Here is a 17,388-nt window from a genome sequence, read left to right as displayed (position 1 = left end):
TCTCTTAAACACAAACGTTTGTATGTATATCCTTTTTAGGACTTAAAAACCCAGCACGGCTCAACGTAAAAGATTTTTGTCCCTGGCCCAGTGTGGCCAGTGGGTTTGGATTTCTTTTTTTACTGTCACTCCTCCCAAAAGTTGTAATTTATCAGTGTTACAACATAGAACCAAATACTTTTGTTATTTAACATGATTAATCATTTATGAAATGCATTCTGGATATATAAAAAAATATATATTTTTATATTTCTTTCATAACATTTCAAATGATAAAAATGAATAAAACCAACTAAGCCTTTACCAAGCCTTTACCTAAGCCTTTACCAAGCCTTTACCTTTACCAAAAAAGCATTTGACTTTCAAACAAAACACTGACTTTCAAACAAAACTAACTAAGGCGACCAGCTGGTCCATCAGTTGCTAGGTTGGCGGTTGTTATGTCGTGCAATCACCCAATGGGCATCTGCATTTCAATTCCTGATACAACCAAAGGCCCTGAAGACGGATTGTCACCCACCCGTTTGGCTGTCATGCTGACCAGGTGCTGTTTTCTATTGGCATGGCTGGTCAGGGATTGTTTGTAAAAGTTGCCAGTGCCTTTGTAAAAATACACACATTTGTCCACCCTAGCCAGGATCTTAAGACAGACGACAGTGCATCTGAGTTCTATTGACGTCAAAACAAGTAAATTATTTTTTTAACTGAGGTAAATATTTCCGTTTTCGTTTGAGCTCGTAGCTATCCCTTACTGCCTTCTTCAATTGAGTGTTTCGCGCAAGGTTTTAAATGTTTTATTGAAAAACATTACCAAACCGCCATGTGTCACATCACTGCTCAACTCTTGTCTGGTCCACAGCGTGCGAAAGGAGCTTCAAGGTATTTTTTCTGTGTGTGTACCAGATTACGAAGCAACTGGAGAATGTAAAGTATATAATGTGATTATTATTTTACAATCTCTATCCCGATCGGGACGGTGACTTGTTAGTTTGATTAGCGTCGACTTGACTTTTTCCTGGTCCTGGGACATTGTTATTGTCGAGCCCAGCACAGAAATCCATATTCCACATTATCCTAACCCTAACCTCAATAACCAAACATGTACAGTGGATATAAAAATTATGCAAACCCTTGCTAAAATGCCAGGTTCTTAAGATGTAAAAGAATGAGACAAAGATAAATCATGTAAGAATTGTTTCCACCTTTAATGTGATCTATAACGTGAAAACAAACGGAAATGTTTGGGGGGGGATTAAAAACAAAAAACTTGCAATAACCTGGTTTCATAAGTGTGCACACCCTTAAACTAATATTATGTTGAAGCACCTTTTGATTTTATTACAGCCCTATTACAGTTTTTTGGGTAGGAGTCTATTAGCATGGCACATTTTGACGTGGTAATATTTGCCCACTCTTCTTTGCAAAAGCGCTCCAAATCTGTCAGATTGCAAGGACTCCTGTGCACAGCCCTCTTCAGATCACCCCACACATGTTCATGTGGATTCAGTTCTGGGCTCTGGCTGGGGCATTCCAAAATGTTAATATTCTTCTGGTGAAGCCATGCTTTTGTGGATTTGGATGTGTGCTTTGGGTTGTTGCCGTGCTTAAAGGTGAACTTCCTCCTCATCTTTAGCTTTCTAATGGACGTCTGAAGGTTTTGAGCCAAAATTGCCATTGTATTTGGAACATAATTCCCTCCACCCTGACTAAGGCCCCGGTTCCAGCTGAATAAAAACAGCCCGAAAGCATGATGCTGCCACCACCATGCTTCACTGTGGGTATGGTGTTCTTTGGGTGATGTGCAGTGTTGTTTTTGCACCAAACATACCTTTTGGAATTATGGCCAAAAAGTTCAACCTTGGTTTCATCAGACCATAACATATATTCCCACGTGCTTTTTTGGGGACTTTTCTTCTCGTCTTTTCATCAATTTTGGAGGGACATCCAGTTCTTGGTAATGTCTCAGTGGTGCCATATTTTCTCCACTTGATTTTCACTGTGTTCCAGGGTATATCTAATGCTTTGGAAATAATTGTGTACCCTTCTCCTGACTGATATCTTTCAACAACGAGATCCCTCTGATGCTTTGGAAGCTCTCTGCGGACCATGGCTTTTGCTATAAGATGCAACTAAGAAAATATCAGGAAAATCCTAATAGAACAGCTGAACTTTATTTGTGATTTAATCAGAGTCACTTTAAATGATGGCAGGTCTGTTATGACTACTATTTAACATGAGTTTGATTGGTTGTGATTGGTTAATTCTGAACACAGCTGCATCCCCAGTTATAAGAGGGTGTTCACACTTACGCAACCAGGTTATTGTAAGGATTTTATTTGTCATTTTTCCCCTTGAATATTTCAGTTTTTTTTTCAATTGAATTGCTCATATTATAGATCACATTAAAAGTGGAATAAGTTCTGACATTATTTATCTTTGTCTCATTCTTTTACAACACAGATTCCTGGCATTTTAACAGGGGTGTGTAGACTTTTTACATCCACTGTATGCCTAAACTGATTCTAACCCTAATGCCTAACCCTAACCCCTGAGCTGGAAATTGCAGTTCTCCTCGATTTTTTTTGTGACTTCCATACATTTATTAAATTCTGATGTTGATCAATGGGAGCAGGGGGCAAGGGAACTGAGGTTAATATGCCTACTGTTACCATGAGTGCACTGGGATGTTTAGTGACCACAAAGAGTCAGTACATCGGTTTAATGTCCCATGAAAGATGGCACCCTATGCTGGGCATTGGGATATGATCTTTTGACCATTGATAAAAGTACCCCAACTGGCCCTTTAAGATCACTTCCAGCAGCATTTGGACTCCCATACAAGTGTGGCTAAAACCAAACCTACTTAGCTTCAAATGCAAGCAAGCAACCATGCTTTTAGAATCCTTGTGTACACATACAGTACCAGTCAAGCTGCTCATAAAGCTGGTTGAGACAATGCCAATAACATGCAAAGCTGTCATCTATGCAAAGGGTGGCTATTTTGAACAATCTAAAATATAGATGTATTTTGAGTTTAAGAGTTTGACACTGTCACTGGTTGCTAAAATAATTCCATGTTTTACTATGTGGGTTTGAAGTCTTCACAATTATTCAATAAACTTGAAAATAGTAAAAATAAAGAAACAGCCTTGAATGACTAGGTGTCCAAATGTTTGACTGGAACTGTAGACCCGAATCACACTTAGATACTCACACACTAATAGCTGGACTTTTACCTACTAATGTATTCACTTTCAAACATGTAAAGCTGGCTAATCTCAAGAAGGGTTAAATGTTTAAACAAAAAGTGGTTTCTCCCTGAACCCTCAGCATTTGAAGTGTGGCCAGGAACTACACTCTGGCTCCTGGTTCTTGCGAAACCCAAACATAAACAGCAATATGTGCAGATGATGTTTGAAAAGCTACTGAAGTGGTTCCCAATTAATTTTGGCTGCGCTGTTTATGTTCATCTGCTGAGTTTTTGGCCCTGAGGATATTAAGCTGTTCACTCCAGGACAGTAATGGGAGGATTCATCTCCTGCTCTGGCCGTTTATCTCATATGCACGCACGTGCACTGAAGTCACAGTGGACAAGAAGCTAGACCTCTGACCATAGACTGTACTTTCACCGGACCACACGCATGCCTTGGGCACAGCCCACAAACTCTGGCTTGACGTAGTGTACAAACTGATTACCCCCGGCTCTGATTCACAGGCTCCTCTGTTGTTTATACCGTCAGTGTGGTCATAGATTCAATGCGGTTTCCATTCCGGAATTTCATGAACAAACACTAGTGACTGAATAACTGGGTAACAGACAAAAAAATGTATGTCCAGTTGTCCTCATCATATCGTTACATTGGAAACAATTGCTATGTACAGTGGCCTCAAGAACTGTTGGTAACCTAGGTAAATACGAGCAAAAAGGCTATGAATAAATGTCATGTTTATCAGCTTGATCTTACACTTAAACAATCATACGAATCTAACCTTCAATTAGAAATCAAGCGTCATCAAGAAATACATTTTATTCAGAAACATGGCAGTTATTGGCATCTCAGTATTCAGTACTTTGTGCAACCTCCCTTTGCCACAGCTCAGAGTTTCCTGCTATAATGTTTGATGAAGTCGGAGAACACATAGAAAGGGATTTTGGACCATTCTTCTATACTGAAACTCTCCCAATCCTTCAGAGTCTTCGGTCCTCGCTTGTGGACTCTACTCATCAGCTCACCCCACAGCACCCCACAGCATTTCAACAGGATTCAGGTCAGGAGACCATGATCATAAGGGCACCTACATTTGTGGTGAAAGCAGAATCTCTTATCTGGCAACTCTTCCAAATAATTTGTTGGCTTGGAGGTGGAATCTAATCAAAGTTTTGGAGACTTGGTGACACCAAGATGTAACAAATTACTCTGCAATTCTCCTTGGAGTTTTCTTTGCCACTTCCTCCTCAATGTGTGTGGGGTACACCTGCAAAGTCCACCTGCAAAATCTTTATCACACATCCAGTTGTTTACATCTCTTAATTATTGTCCAAATAGTGGAGATTGGTATTTTCAGGTGTTTAGCTAACTTTTTACATCTAGTGACTGATTTGTGAAGATCAAAAAACTTTTGCCTTATTTTAGTTGTGTTTTTTGGCCTTGACTTAGGGAGTTTAGCCTGTTCATCACCTCATATTTACCTCAGTGAAACTGGATTTCATGGTTGACCACTTAAAAAAAAGGGAAATAATCAATTGTAATATAAATCAGTATCTTTTTTCCCATCATATTTTCTACAGGTGCCAATAATTGTGGCTCGCAATAGAATTATTATTTCTTAATGACAATGTTTTCTCAAAAAACACATAGGTTCATAAGATTTTTTTTAGATAAGGTTAACAATGCTTTCCTAGCCTTTTTTTTTTTACCTGGGGTGCCAATAATTATGGAGTGCACAGTATTAAATGGCATATGAGAGACTATGCTGTTGAATCAAATCAAGTAATGACTGATGTTTATCAGGCTAAGCATCATGTTTTCAGTGTCCAGTAAACAGATGTAATCCTGCAGATGTGGGGATGTAGCCAAATATCCACCACTGTGGCAGAGCATAGATAGAGTATTCAGGTAACGGTGGTGGATACTCGCTCTGTCCTGCTCTCGCCTACCCTCCCACTCACATACAAACACACACAAAATACACAGAGGACAGTACAGAGTGCCCTTCTAACAATTGTTCCACAGAATAAAAGGGGCAGAGTGGGAGGGAGAAAAAGAGAGAGACCTAGAGAGACAGGGAGATTACAGAAGGAGAGAAAGAAGGAGAGGAAGAGAGAGAAGGGACAGTGAGTGGAGAAAAGCCTCTCTCCTCTCTAATGAGAGGACAGAGCCGTTTCTGACAGGGAGAAAAGGCCACAATGGTTCTGAGGTCATTTTATAACGCCTGGAAAAACTGATCCCTCACTTCCTTCTCAAGGTTGGACTCCTCTCAGTTCAAAACATCTCACTATGTATTCCCATCCAACCCGAAATGCGCAGCAGAGAATAGTCTGAAGACACGAACGCTCTGAATGGTCTGGGATATGATACAAAAATATTAGGAGCAAGAGAACACTCCATGGTACGGTAATAAGCTGTCATTGATTCATACTACAAATCCTGGGTCAATTGGTACTCCCACTGAGGAAACAAGTCAGAAGGAAGAAATGTCTGAGACACATCAGACATCAAATTAGATCAAACCCATCTAATTAGTTTGGCTAACCACCTAATGCAATGTAAATAAACATGCTACGAGATCTCTGAGGAGAGTCACAGAGAAGGTAAACTCAGTCTAATTAGAGGGGGTGAATGTACAACCCATGCGACAGTAATAAAAACTCCCTGTCAGAGCATGAAACTGCAATGACCGGACTTCCTTCAATAACATTTAAATACCAGAACGAAACATAAGAGCACTTTGGCAGCCGTGGGACCCAACCATCATGCATTAATAATGAATGCCTGACAAGAAACCATTACACAATGATAGAAACTATTTCAATGACCACCACTGTTCTAAAATACTTAAGACAAGGTAAGAACTGAGAGGGCAAGTGTGAGAAAAGATTTGGTCTTTCAGAACTTTCAACACTGTTTTTCCAAACCAAGTGATGATTAAACTTTTCTCAGATGAACCTCAAAAGCTATTTCTTCCTGGAGTCTTCATTTACAGAACTTGGAATGCTTTAGGGGTGTTGCCTTTGGATCAGTTTATTGGCAGGTTGCTAAGGACCCAAACATTTAACCTAAAGGGACGGTGCAATATTTTTCTCCCATATCTCCCTCCCGTCCAGAGATAACCATGAAGATCTTAATAGAGGAAAATTATTTGTCGAGAAACAAAGAGGTACAAGTGGAAAAAACATTTTAGTTTCAGTTAGGGTTTCAGGTAGAACAGTTTAAGTTCCTTTTCCAGAGAGGATAATTTCTGGAAAATAAGTGTTTATTGTCATTCTTGCTTTCATGAACCCCCTCAAAATGTATCGAAACAAACAGACTGAAGTACATAAAAAGAGTGTAGACAGTGATATTACATGGCAACGGAACATGTACATTTCTCAAAAAGGTTTATGGACGCTAAATAAATCATGTTGTTCTCATTTTCCATCATAGACCATTTTGAAAGACCAAGAGCTAGGGGGAAATCTATTCTCCTATATTTTCAGCTGAAAAGCAGAGTTGATGGATGATGCTTCACAGAGAAAACCACAGACATCACAGATGCAACGACAAAGAGGGAGAAATCCTCCTCTTCTGTGTTTCAAAGCCTACTGTGTAAATCAACAGGCCCAAGGCACTAACACTTTCAACCTCATCTGTGACCCTGACTATCATAAAGCAGCCCCTGCGACCAAAAAAAAACAAATTCCCAATTTCAAAATGGCCGTTTGTAACTTTCAAATACATGCATTGCATTATCTGTGTTGAAACATACATGAAAATGTTTTAAACCAAACTAACTGACCTTAATCTGACAGATTTGTGTTCATTTGCCATAATAATTTACTGTAGGCATTTGCGGTCAAAACTTTAATCAATACAGAGTATTTCGCTGAACTGCTCCCCTAATTGCAGTTGTAGAGTAACCCAAGAAATTGTTTAAAACCATACATGTCACAGGTATACAGCCCTGGAAAAAATTAAGAGACCCCTGCACCTTTTTCTTTCCTTTCCAAAAAATTTGAAAAGGAAAGTTTTGAGTGAGGAACAGAAGCGTTCAATTTGAAGTGGTCTCTTAATTGTAACCGTTCTGTTCCATTCAGTATAATGGTTATAACCCAAATTTGACCAACTATATTAAAGTTACTGTAATATAATTATTTCTTTAAAATGTAGAACCCTGTTTACAAAAAAGTTGGGAAGCTGCGTAAAATGGAAATAAAAACAGAATGCAATGATGTGCAAATCATTTATGCCTATTTTTGATTGAAACTAGTACAAAGACAATAAATCAAATGTTGAAACCATTTTGAATTTGATGCCAGTACCCTGTTTCAAAACAGTTGGTACAGGAACATGTTTAACATTGTGTTGCATCACCTGTTCTTTTAATAATACTCTGTACGTGTTTGGAAACTGAGGAGACCAATTGCTGTAGATTTGAAAGTGAAATGTATTCCCATTCTTGCTTCATATAGGTGCTCAACATTTTGTAGTGTTCTTTGTCGTATTTTCTGTTTCATAATGCGTCAAATGTTTTTAGTGGGTGACAGGTCTGGACTACAGGCCGGCCAGTTTAGCACCTGGACTCGTTTACTACAGAGCCATGCTGTTGTAATATGTGCAAAAGGTTGTTTGGCATTGTCAATCTGAAATAAGCAAGGCCTTCCCTGAAAAAGACATTGACTTGATGGCAGCATATGTTGCTCAAAAACCTGTATGTGGGAAGCTGACGTGACGCCCTTGTTTTCCATTCATAATGGCAATCACAAATTGAATTTAATCCAAAGTGTTTAACATTTTGATATATTGTTAATTGCTTATTTTTACTTGGCATTCGAGTGAATGAATGCTTAATATCCTTTATTTTCTTACAGCTTTGCATTCATCATTGCATTCTGTTTTTATTTCCATTTTACGCAGCTTCCCAACTTTTTGTAAACGGGGTTCTACATTTTAAAGAAATAATTATATTACAGTAACTTTAATATAGTTGGTCAAATTTGGGTTATAACCATTATACTGAATGGAACAGAACGGTTACAATTAAGAGACCACTTCAAATTGAACGCTTCTGTTCCTCACTCAAAACTTTCCTTTTCAAATTTTTTGGAAAGGAAAGAAAAAGGTGCAGGGGTCTCTTAATTTTTTCCAGGGCTGTATACCTGTGACATGTATGGTTTTAAACAATTTCTTGGGTTACTCTACAACTGCAATTAGGGGAGCAGGTCAGCGAAATACTCTGTATTGATTAAAGTTTTGACCGCAAATGCCTACAGTAAATGATTGAGTATGGCAAATGAACACAAATCTGTCAGATTAGGATCAGTTAGTTTGGTTTAAAACATTTTCATGTTTGTTTCAACACAGATAATGCAATGCATGTATTTGAAAGTTACAAACGGCCATTTTGGTGGCCTAGCCAGTCTCCAGACCTGAATCCAATAGAAAATCGTTGGAGGGAGCTGAAAGTCCGTATTGCCCAGCAACAGCCCTGTATGGAGTCTGTATGGAGGAGTGGGCCAAAATCACTGCTGCAGTGTGTGCAAACCTGGTCAAGAACTACAGGAAACGTCTGATTTCTGTAATTGCAAATATTTGGTACAGAAACCTAAGTTCTGCTTTTCTGATCAAATACTTATGTCATGCAATAAAATGCTAATTAATTACTTAAAAATCATACAATGTGATTTTCTGGATTTTTGTTTTAGATTCCGTCACTCACAGTTGAAAAGTACCTATGATAAACATAACAGACTTCTACATGCTTTGTAAGTGGGAAAACCTGCAAAATCGGCAGTGTATATCTACTTGTTCTCCCCACTGTATATATTTTTAAGAAACAATAAAATATCTCAGTAGCCTTTGTACTATTTTCTATTGAATATGTGGTTTAAATGATTTGCAAATCATTGAATTCTGTTTTTATTCATATTCATATCCCAACTTTTTTGGAAATGGGGTTGTATATTCAAGCCCAAGCATGATCCAGTGGTCGCACACGTTGCCTTCAGTGCAGTGTGCTGCCAAACAGGTTGAATTCACTACTAGTTGTAATTCGGCATACTATCTTTCACAGATTTTGTTGTTAGTGACTAAAGCATGAAATGGTCTTAAAATATATAGGCAGTCGACACTTTATTAGGTAAACCCATCATGTCTGGGACAGAACCACCTATTTCCTCTAGAACAGCCAGAATTATTTGTGGCATGGATTCAACAAAGTGATGGAATCTTTTCTTGGGCATTGCTGCATACCACCCATTCTAGCTCATCCCAATTAAAGGAGTTCTATCAGATTGAAATCTGGGGATGGCACAGGCCATTAGAGTAAACTAAAGACACTATCATGTTCACTGAACCCGATTGAGAAGATGCGTGCTTTGTGACATAGCACATTGTTCTTCTGGAAATACCCATTTAAAAAAACAATAGACTGTAGCCATAAAGGAATACACATGGTCAGCAACAATGCCGAGGAACTGCAGCATTCAAATGATACTCAATTGGTACTAAGGGGCCTAATGTGTACCAAGAAAACATTCCCCAAACTATTACACCACCAGCCTGTACAGGTGACACAAGGCTGGATGGATCCAAAAACTCATGCAGTTTATAAACAATTCTGACCCTGTGTTTGCGGCAGGAACTCTGATTTGTCAAAATTGGCACTGTTTTACAATTTTCAAAAGACACGTTTTGGTGATTAATTGCCACTGGAAAATGGCCGTGTGATATTACAGTCCTGGAATGTAATGAAAGTAAGTTTATCACAATGCATAGCAGTACTGACTGAAACCTACAGAGGTGGGAATGAAAGAAGGACAGGGAGTGTAGCTTTAAGTTAGGAAGTCACACAGAGGAAGTAATTTGACACCAACTCTGTCATAGGACATGAGGACATCTCTCAGGGGGGTGGGAGGAATTGGCCACACTTACACACATGCATGCACGCATACAGTTTCTCTGTGGGGGTCTGAGGGCATCTGGTTGGCTAACTTCCAGTGTCTTGACCTCCTTCTCTGTATTAAACCAGAAAGTAACATCTCAAATACTCATGCTAATAAAGACTTCTCTCTTGATTTTCACTTGGTGTGATTTTGAGGGGATCAAATACTTATTTCACTCATTAAAATGCAAATCAATGTGGATTTTTTTACATGCCTATTTCTGGATTTTTTTGTTGTTATTCTGTCTCTCACTGTTCAAATAAACCTACCATAATTATATAATGATCATTTCTTTGTCAGTGGGAAAACGTACAAAATCAGCAGGGGATAGAAAAAAAAATCCCTCACCGTACATTATGATTCCAGCTATACAGGGTTTGTACAGGTCACTGGCCAAGACACCTGGTGAGGCCTCACTCTCATCTTTATTCTGGGTTTCTTCTTTTAACTGCATGCGGTCTTAACTTCTCTGTGTACTGCTGGACACGGGGGCAGTATGTCACACTCAACAACACAGCATCCCTTCCTCTGTGTACATCTATCCCCAACTGTCATCTGCCCAGTGCTACCCTATATATAGACCTGAGAGGATCTGACAGAGACTGCTCGGCAGTTCAATATGCAAATGAGACCACTCTTGTTGACCTATAAGATGGCGCGGTTAATTTCCATACAGAAGTAAACAGGACTCACGACCAGTGCAATAACAACCTCCTCAAACACAACTACAATAAAACAAATGAACTGGCTTTTCAACTCACAAGGAAGGCCAAATCAGTGAGCCAGTTTTAACTATGTGGTGAACAGGTGAGTGGGGTGAAGTACCTGGGAAACATCCTGGACCTTTGTTGTAATGCCAGCACTGAGAACGTCAATAAAACCTGCCAACAACAAATGTACCTGAAGCACAGACTGAGAAAACAAATTGTTAAAGGCCATCCTTGGGCATGAAAATAGTCAGTGCCTATTTCTCAATTTGTTGTTTGAGCTACTACTCTCTGGAAGGAGATACAATAATATTTTACATTTTTAATAAAAAGGTTTTGGGACACCTCGGACCATCACATGAAAAAACATTCTAGGGAACCATGACAAAAAATCCTAAGAATGCCCTGTCTCAGGGACAATAAGAGAACTAGGCAGAACATGCAAATAATGGAACAATGAGCCTTTTAAGGACAGGAAAAATATAAGACATTTTTTAACACTGCCAGATCAAGATTATTGTCAAGTAAGATATTTTTGAACAACTGTTTGATGTTTGTTAGTATTAGAAATTGTGTTGTTCGTACACACGCACGAACAATTGGCCCAGAATGACTGTAAAAACATATGGCAATTTATAAAGTGAGAGCCCGTTGCCATCTGTCAATATGTCTATTCAGTATATGGCTATTCGGCAGGGAACTCACAGATCCGTGTCACTTGCAATATCTACTACTATTGAATTCTCAGTGTGACGCCATAGGATTCAACTGAATTCCATTCTGGGAAGGAACACATTGAACTGGTAAAGCATAAAATCCCGACACAGAACAGTGGTGTGCTTTATTCATATTCATGCTGTAACTCTGACCCACTTTGACAATGAGGCCAGGACAAGATTGTGAGATTCAGGTCACCAGCCAGCTTGTCTCCTCTCTGGTGTGGTGAAAGGTATCAATTCCAGTTTGGATGACAAAGGAAAACTAACTCAAATCTTAACTTTGAGCATGTTTGCATGTGCTCATCAGTGATACATACTGTAGCCAGCAGCTCAATAGTCAAACCATGATATAATCTTTAGAAATATCATGCAGAACCAAATTTTGTACCGGCAAATTATTTGGCTACAACCCGGAAAAATGCTGCAATTATCAGCTCAGTGGCATGTAATTGTGTTAAACTGCTTCCAGTTGAAGTAATGGGACATACAGTGACACTTTCCATCCAGTAGATTCAAGGCATTACCCCAAAATGCTTGAGTGACCTGCTCAGTCTCATTTGAATGTGTCTGGCTAGAGCCTCTCCTTTCTAGATCCAAATTAGAGTGACAGGGACTGTGGTCACAGTCTGGTAGAGTCAACACTCAACAGCCACAGACGGCGCCGGGCAAGCCTGTCAGTCAACCGTAGAATCAGGGTCCTCTAGGCACCTAACAGGCAGACTGCAACAGCTGGCTCCCATAGCCCACTCACAGAGGGCACCTGCAAACTTGATGCTTTGGCACCGGTCGTGCACAAGAGCATCTACGGTGGGCTCTGCCAACAACTACAGCTGGCAGGATGGACAAATAGGTCGTGAGGATGTCTGGACATTACCTATGTAGCCATGAGTTCAAAAGTCACAATTCAGAGTGCTTTAATAACCTGGATCCGGACCGGGAATGTATATCTTTCACATTAGTAGGGTACAGCATGACAATCAGGTTGAAGCAGATGACAATTCCCTAAGCAGCACAGGCAGGGTAGTCATTGAGGAAAATGACTGAGGGATAAGCACTGAATGGAATTCCAATACATAGAGTCACTCAATAGAGACTCACAAGATAGGTCTCTGTCCACTTCCCAAGAATTTCCAGCAAATTTTTAAAAAGGTTTAAACTGACTGGATAAAATCAGTGCTTTGACGTGGCGCACATTTAAAAAAATTCAGTTTTTCAACTCCTAACAATAAATGTTTCGTAAACCGTAAAGATAGTACATTGGTTTTGGGCGATACATGAGCTAGCGACACAGGTTGGCTAGTCTAGATTATGGCACCACACTGTGCTAATCTTACATTAATTTATTTCCTTAGCATAACAACATGCATGTTGTCCTGAGTCGTACTGGGAGGCCAATACACTATACAACAGTTACAAAATTCACTACAATATGATGGATATTATACAAATATTTGCATATGAAACGGGATTTGCAACAACTTTCCAGGACTTTTGCAAAATAATATTTCCTGATTCATGTGTATATTCTTGTTATAACGGTAGAATCTATAAATAGAATAATTATCATAGTTCAGTTAGCCATGAAAATGTGAGTTTGAAAGATAAGATAATTGGTTGGATGGAAACTTGCCGTCTTCAACACTGGACAGTGACCACAGATTATTACCAATCTTTCCATCTTTTGCGTGGTCAATGCTTAAAATTCCTCCATGTCTAAACTTGAAAAACAAATCGTCCTTTATTACTTTTGGAATTTGTAATGCTTCCTGACAGTTTTGCTGATTCTTTAATGACTGTTGCCAGCTGGGTAGAGTGAAGAGACTATCAATGTAGGTCCATTATCATTTCTACACAGTTGCCCTTCAGCCTGAGACATTACTATGTCGATGGAGATCTTTTTTAACCCCAGGAAAGAGTATTATAAATACACCTCCATTTTACCCAGGGCAGGGTGAAATCTCCAAAGACAGTCATCAATTTGTATGCGCACCACGGTGACAACATCTGACCTTTAGAATATTAGGGTTATTTAAAGCTACATACCAAACATTTTTAATATATATATATATATATTTTCAAGACATTTATTGTGACGGATGAGGTTTAGTGCAGATGGAAGAAAGTCAACAACTTGATTTGGGCTAGCAATGCCAACAGACACCCCCCAGTACTGTTTGCACTGTCCATCCCATAGTTATGGTGTGTCAGAGGAGGATCAACAAAACTATTCCCTGTAGCAGATGGCTTACTTACAGTTTCTCCAGGACGTTCAGGCCAAAGAAGGAGGCATTTCTCAGCAGGGAAATCTTGTTGTTGCTGAGGATCCTGCGGACAGAAGAGTGGAAAGGTATTTCAAATTTAGACAAGGAGATGGCGAGCCTTGGGACGTGTGGTTAAATACCACAAATATACTTCCCAATGGGAAGATTTAACACAAATGTCCAATAAATTAAGTGTCCTGTCAATAAATTGGGTGAGAGATAGAAATGTATTGCTGATTAGATCTGTCTGTAAATATCCCGTCTCGGGTGCGTATCCATTTATTTACGGCTGTTTGTGGTTAAAAAGGGTTATGACCCCCCCATCAGGATATCACCCTCAGAGAACACACCTAATGCTATGCCCATTCAGCACAATTCATGCAGCTCCAGTACCACAAACAAATCAATGATTGACTGCTCCACAGGGACACGAGCAATAAACATTTGCCCCAGGATGTGGATATCACTTTCTCATACATTTTGAACCACATATATTTCAGAAGTAAAGTAGAGCTTTATTTATTTGTTCAATTCTGGCTAGTGTTTTCTTCTCTAAATATAAAGTGGAATTAGCTTTGTATGCAAGATGGTTTACTCAAGACTCCATGCAGAATATCTAAGCAGTCAAACATAAACACACAAACAAAAACAAAGACACACACACACACAAACACTAAGGAACAAATATAAAAACCCACAAGGTCAAACACACAAACACAAAAAACAAACATACAGTTAGTGTGCAAAAGTTTTAGGGGGGTGTGAAAAAATGCTGTAAAGTAAGATTGCTTTTAAAAATAGACATGTTAATAGATATTATTTATCAATTAACAAATGCAAGGTGAGTGAACAGAAGAAAACTCTAATCAATATTTCGTGAGACCACCCTTTGCCTTTGTAGACATATAGTCAGGTGATGGAGTTGGGGATTTGGTCAGAATTAATGGTCTCCTCAATGCTGAGAAAAACAGAGAAAAACAGTTGTGCTCAAAAGTTTGCATACCCTGGGAGAAATGGCAATATATGTATCATTTTTAAAGAAAATATGAGTGAGCAGGCAAAACACGTCTTTTATTTCTTATGGGATTCACATTCAACTGTAGATTCACATAACATAATGGCATAATCATGAAACAAAACATGGGAACAAAGAAAAAAAATTACTGATCCCCTTTTCAAAATTCTGCATACCCTTAGTTCTTAATACTGTGTATTGCCCCCTTCAGCATCAATGACAGCATGCATTATTTTGTAACAGTTGACTATGAGGTCCCGGATTCTTGCAGGTGGTATAGCTGCCCATTCGTCTTGGTAAAATGCCTCCAGGTCATGCAAAGTCTTAGGTCATCTTGCATGAACACACATTTGAGATCTTCCCAAAGTTGCTTGATGATATTAAGGTCAGGAGACTGTGATGGCCACTCCAGAACATTAATTTATTCATACCTTTTTCTGCTGTAACCAATAGAAGGCCACTAACTTGCCCCCCCCCCCCCCCCCCCCCCCCCCCCCCCCCACCACACACTTCACTGTGGAGAGGGTATTCTGTATATACCAGGCAATAGAAAGACATTTCTCAAATGTACCTTAGTTCAAAATCAGGCTTTTTTGTGGCATTGGTGCAGTAAAGGCTCCTTTCTGGCAACTCCACCTTGCAGCTCATTTTTGTACAAGTATCATCGCATTTTGCTCCTTGAAACAACTACATCGTCTTTTTCCAGAGCAGCCTGTATTTCTCCTGAAGTTACCTGTGGGTTTTTCATTGTATCCCGAACAATTCTTCTGGCAGTTTTGGCTGAAATCTTTCTTGGTCTACCTGACCTTGGCTTGGTATCAAGAGATCCCCAGATTTTCCACTTCTTAATAAGTGATTGAACAGTATTGACTGGCATTTGCAAAGCTTTGGATATCTTTTTATATCCTTTTCCATCTTTATAAAGTTCCATTACTTTGTTACGCAGGTCTTTTGACAGTTCTTTTCTGCTCCCCATAGCTCAGTATCTAGACTGCTCTGTGCATCCACATGAGAGCTGACAAACTCATTGACTATTTATACACAGACACCTATTGCAATTTAAAAAGCCACAGGTGTGGGAAATCCACATTTAATTGCCATTTTCACCTGTGTGTGTCAGCTTGTGTGTCTGGCCAAGGCCAAACATTCAAGGGTGTGTACACTTTTGATCAGGGCCATTTGGATGATTTCTGAACATTATGTTTTAAAAAGGAGCCAAAGAACTATGTGATAAGTAAAGGCTTCATATGATCACTATCTTTAAAAAAAAGACATCAATGCCAGAATGTCAACATCAATGCCAAAATTTCTGTCAGGGTATGCAAACTAATGAGCACAATTGTACATGCAGATAATTATCCATCATGGCAATACCTTTAGGGAGGAATCTGATTGGCCCCAAATGTATTCTGCAGCATGACAATGACCCGAACCGTTCACTATTTAAGAACTATCTTCAGCATAAAGAAGAACAACGAGTCCTGAAGTGATGGTATGGCCTCCACAGAGCCCTGATCTCAACAGCATTGAATCTGTCTGGTATTACATGAAGACAGAGAGCCAACTGAAGCTGCCTAAATCCACAGAACTGTGATTAGTTCTCCAAGATGTTTGGGCCAACCGACCTGCCAAGTTCCTTCAGAAACTAGAACAACTGATGCGGTTCTGAAGGCATTTGATTTAGATTTTTTTTCTGTTCACTCACTTTGCATTTTGATAATTGATTAATATAATCCATTAAAACATCTATTTTTGAAAGAACTCATATTTTACAGGATTTTGTTTTATACCTGCCTGAAACTGTATATACAAACACACAAACAAACAAACTAAAACACACACAGACACACAGAGCTGAAAGCCAAGGCTAAATATCTTGCACAGAAACACACACACAAGAAAAAAGGCACACACAGTGACAAACAGTCAGTGTGGTGTTTGGAGAGTCCAGGGGGGCTCGTTAGGACACAGATGGGGGTCCGTCATACCTGCTGCTCTAGTGAAACAAACATATCAAACAAATATAAACTCTAGGACACACAAGGATTTACACAGACACCCAACAAGCAGGTGCATACAAACACACACATATCCACGCATTTTGTTTTCCTTGTAGGGAACGGAAACCCAGAAATCCATGTCACCTATCCCCTAACTCTAAAAGTAACCCAAATTCTAACAATTATAAGTTTTATTAAACCTAACCCATTTGCCCGGAAATCTCCATTGTCCTAGTGGGAATCGTACAAAAAAATACTGTGGGGACCAGTTTGTCAGGTTTTACCATCATTATAGGGAATTCTTGTCCAAGTACACAGACTTGGATCACACAAACCCAGGCTCTCACACAGCCTGCCAACACAGTTCACATAGTGAGGGAGCCCAGAAAGGTTTCTCCATTGATTTTCACGCCTGGGGTGGAATACAGCAGTAAATGATTTTGACTCTGAATACTGAGATACCCAGTCCAGCCCTTCTCTACAGGCATTCCTCGCATTCAATACTCTGGGCTGTACCAGGACCAGTTTGTAATGATTTATGTCAC

General features: G+C 39.4%; 1 protein-coding gene across 3 annotated transcripts in view; it reads right to left on the bottom strand.

Annotated features, from left to right (window-relative positions):
• LOC105025939 (adhesion G protein-coupled receptor A3) overlaps nucleotides 1-17,388 on the bottom strand; it is a 177,754-nt gene that overhangs the window by 145,464 nt on the left and 14,902 nt on the right. For all 3 annotated transcript variants that reach the window (XM_020047631.3, XM_013134275.4, XM_020047632.3), the window contains exon 2: nucleotides 13,821-13,892. In XM_020047631.3, coding sequence (XP_019903190.2) covers nucleotides 13,821-13,892 — 72 coding nt within the window. The remainder of the gene's footprint in view (nucleotides 1-13,820; nucleotides 13,893-17,388) is intronic.

The sequence above is a fragment of the Esox lucius genome, chromosome 6, assembly GCF_011004845.1.
Source record: "Esox lucius isolate fEsoLuc1 chromosome 6, fEsoLuc1.pri, whole genome shotgun sequence".
NCBI classification, from domain to species: Eukaryota; Metazoa; Chordata; class Actinopteri; order Esociformes; family Esocidae; genus Esox; species Esox lucius.
The sequence above is the reverse complement of the archived record's forward strand: the minus strand, read 5'-3'. Positions and strand labels throughout refer to the sequence as shown.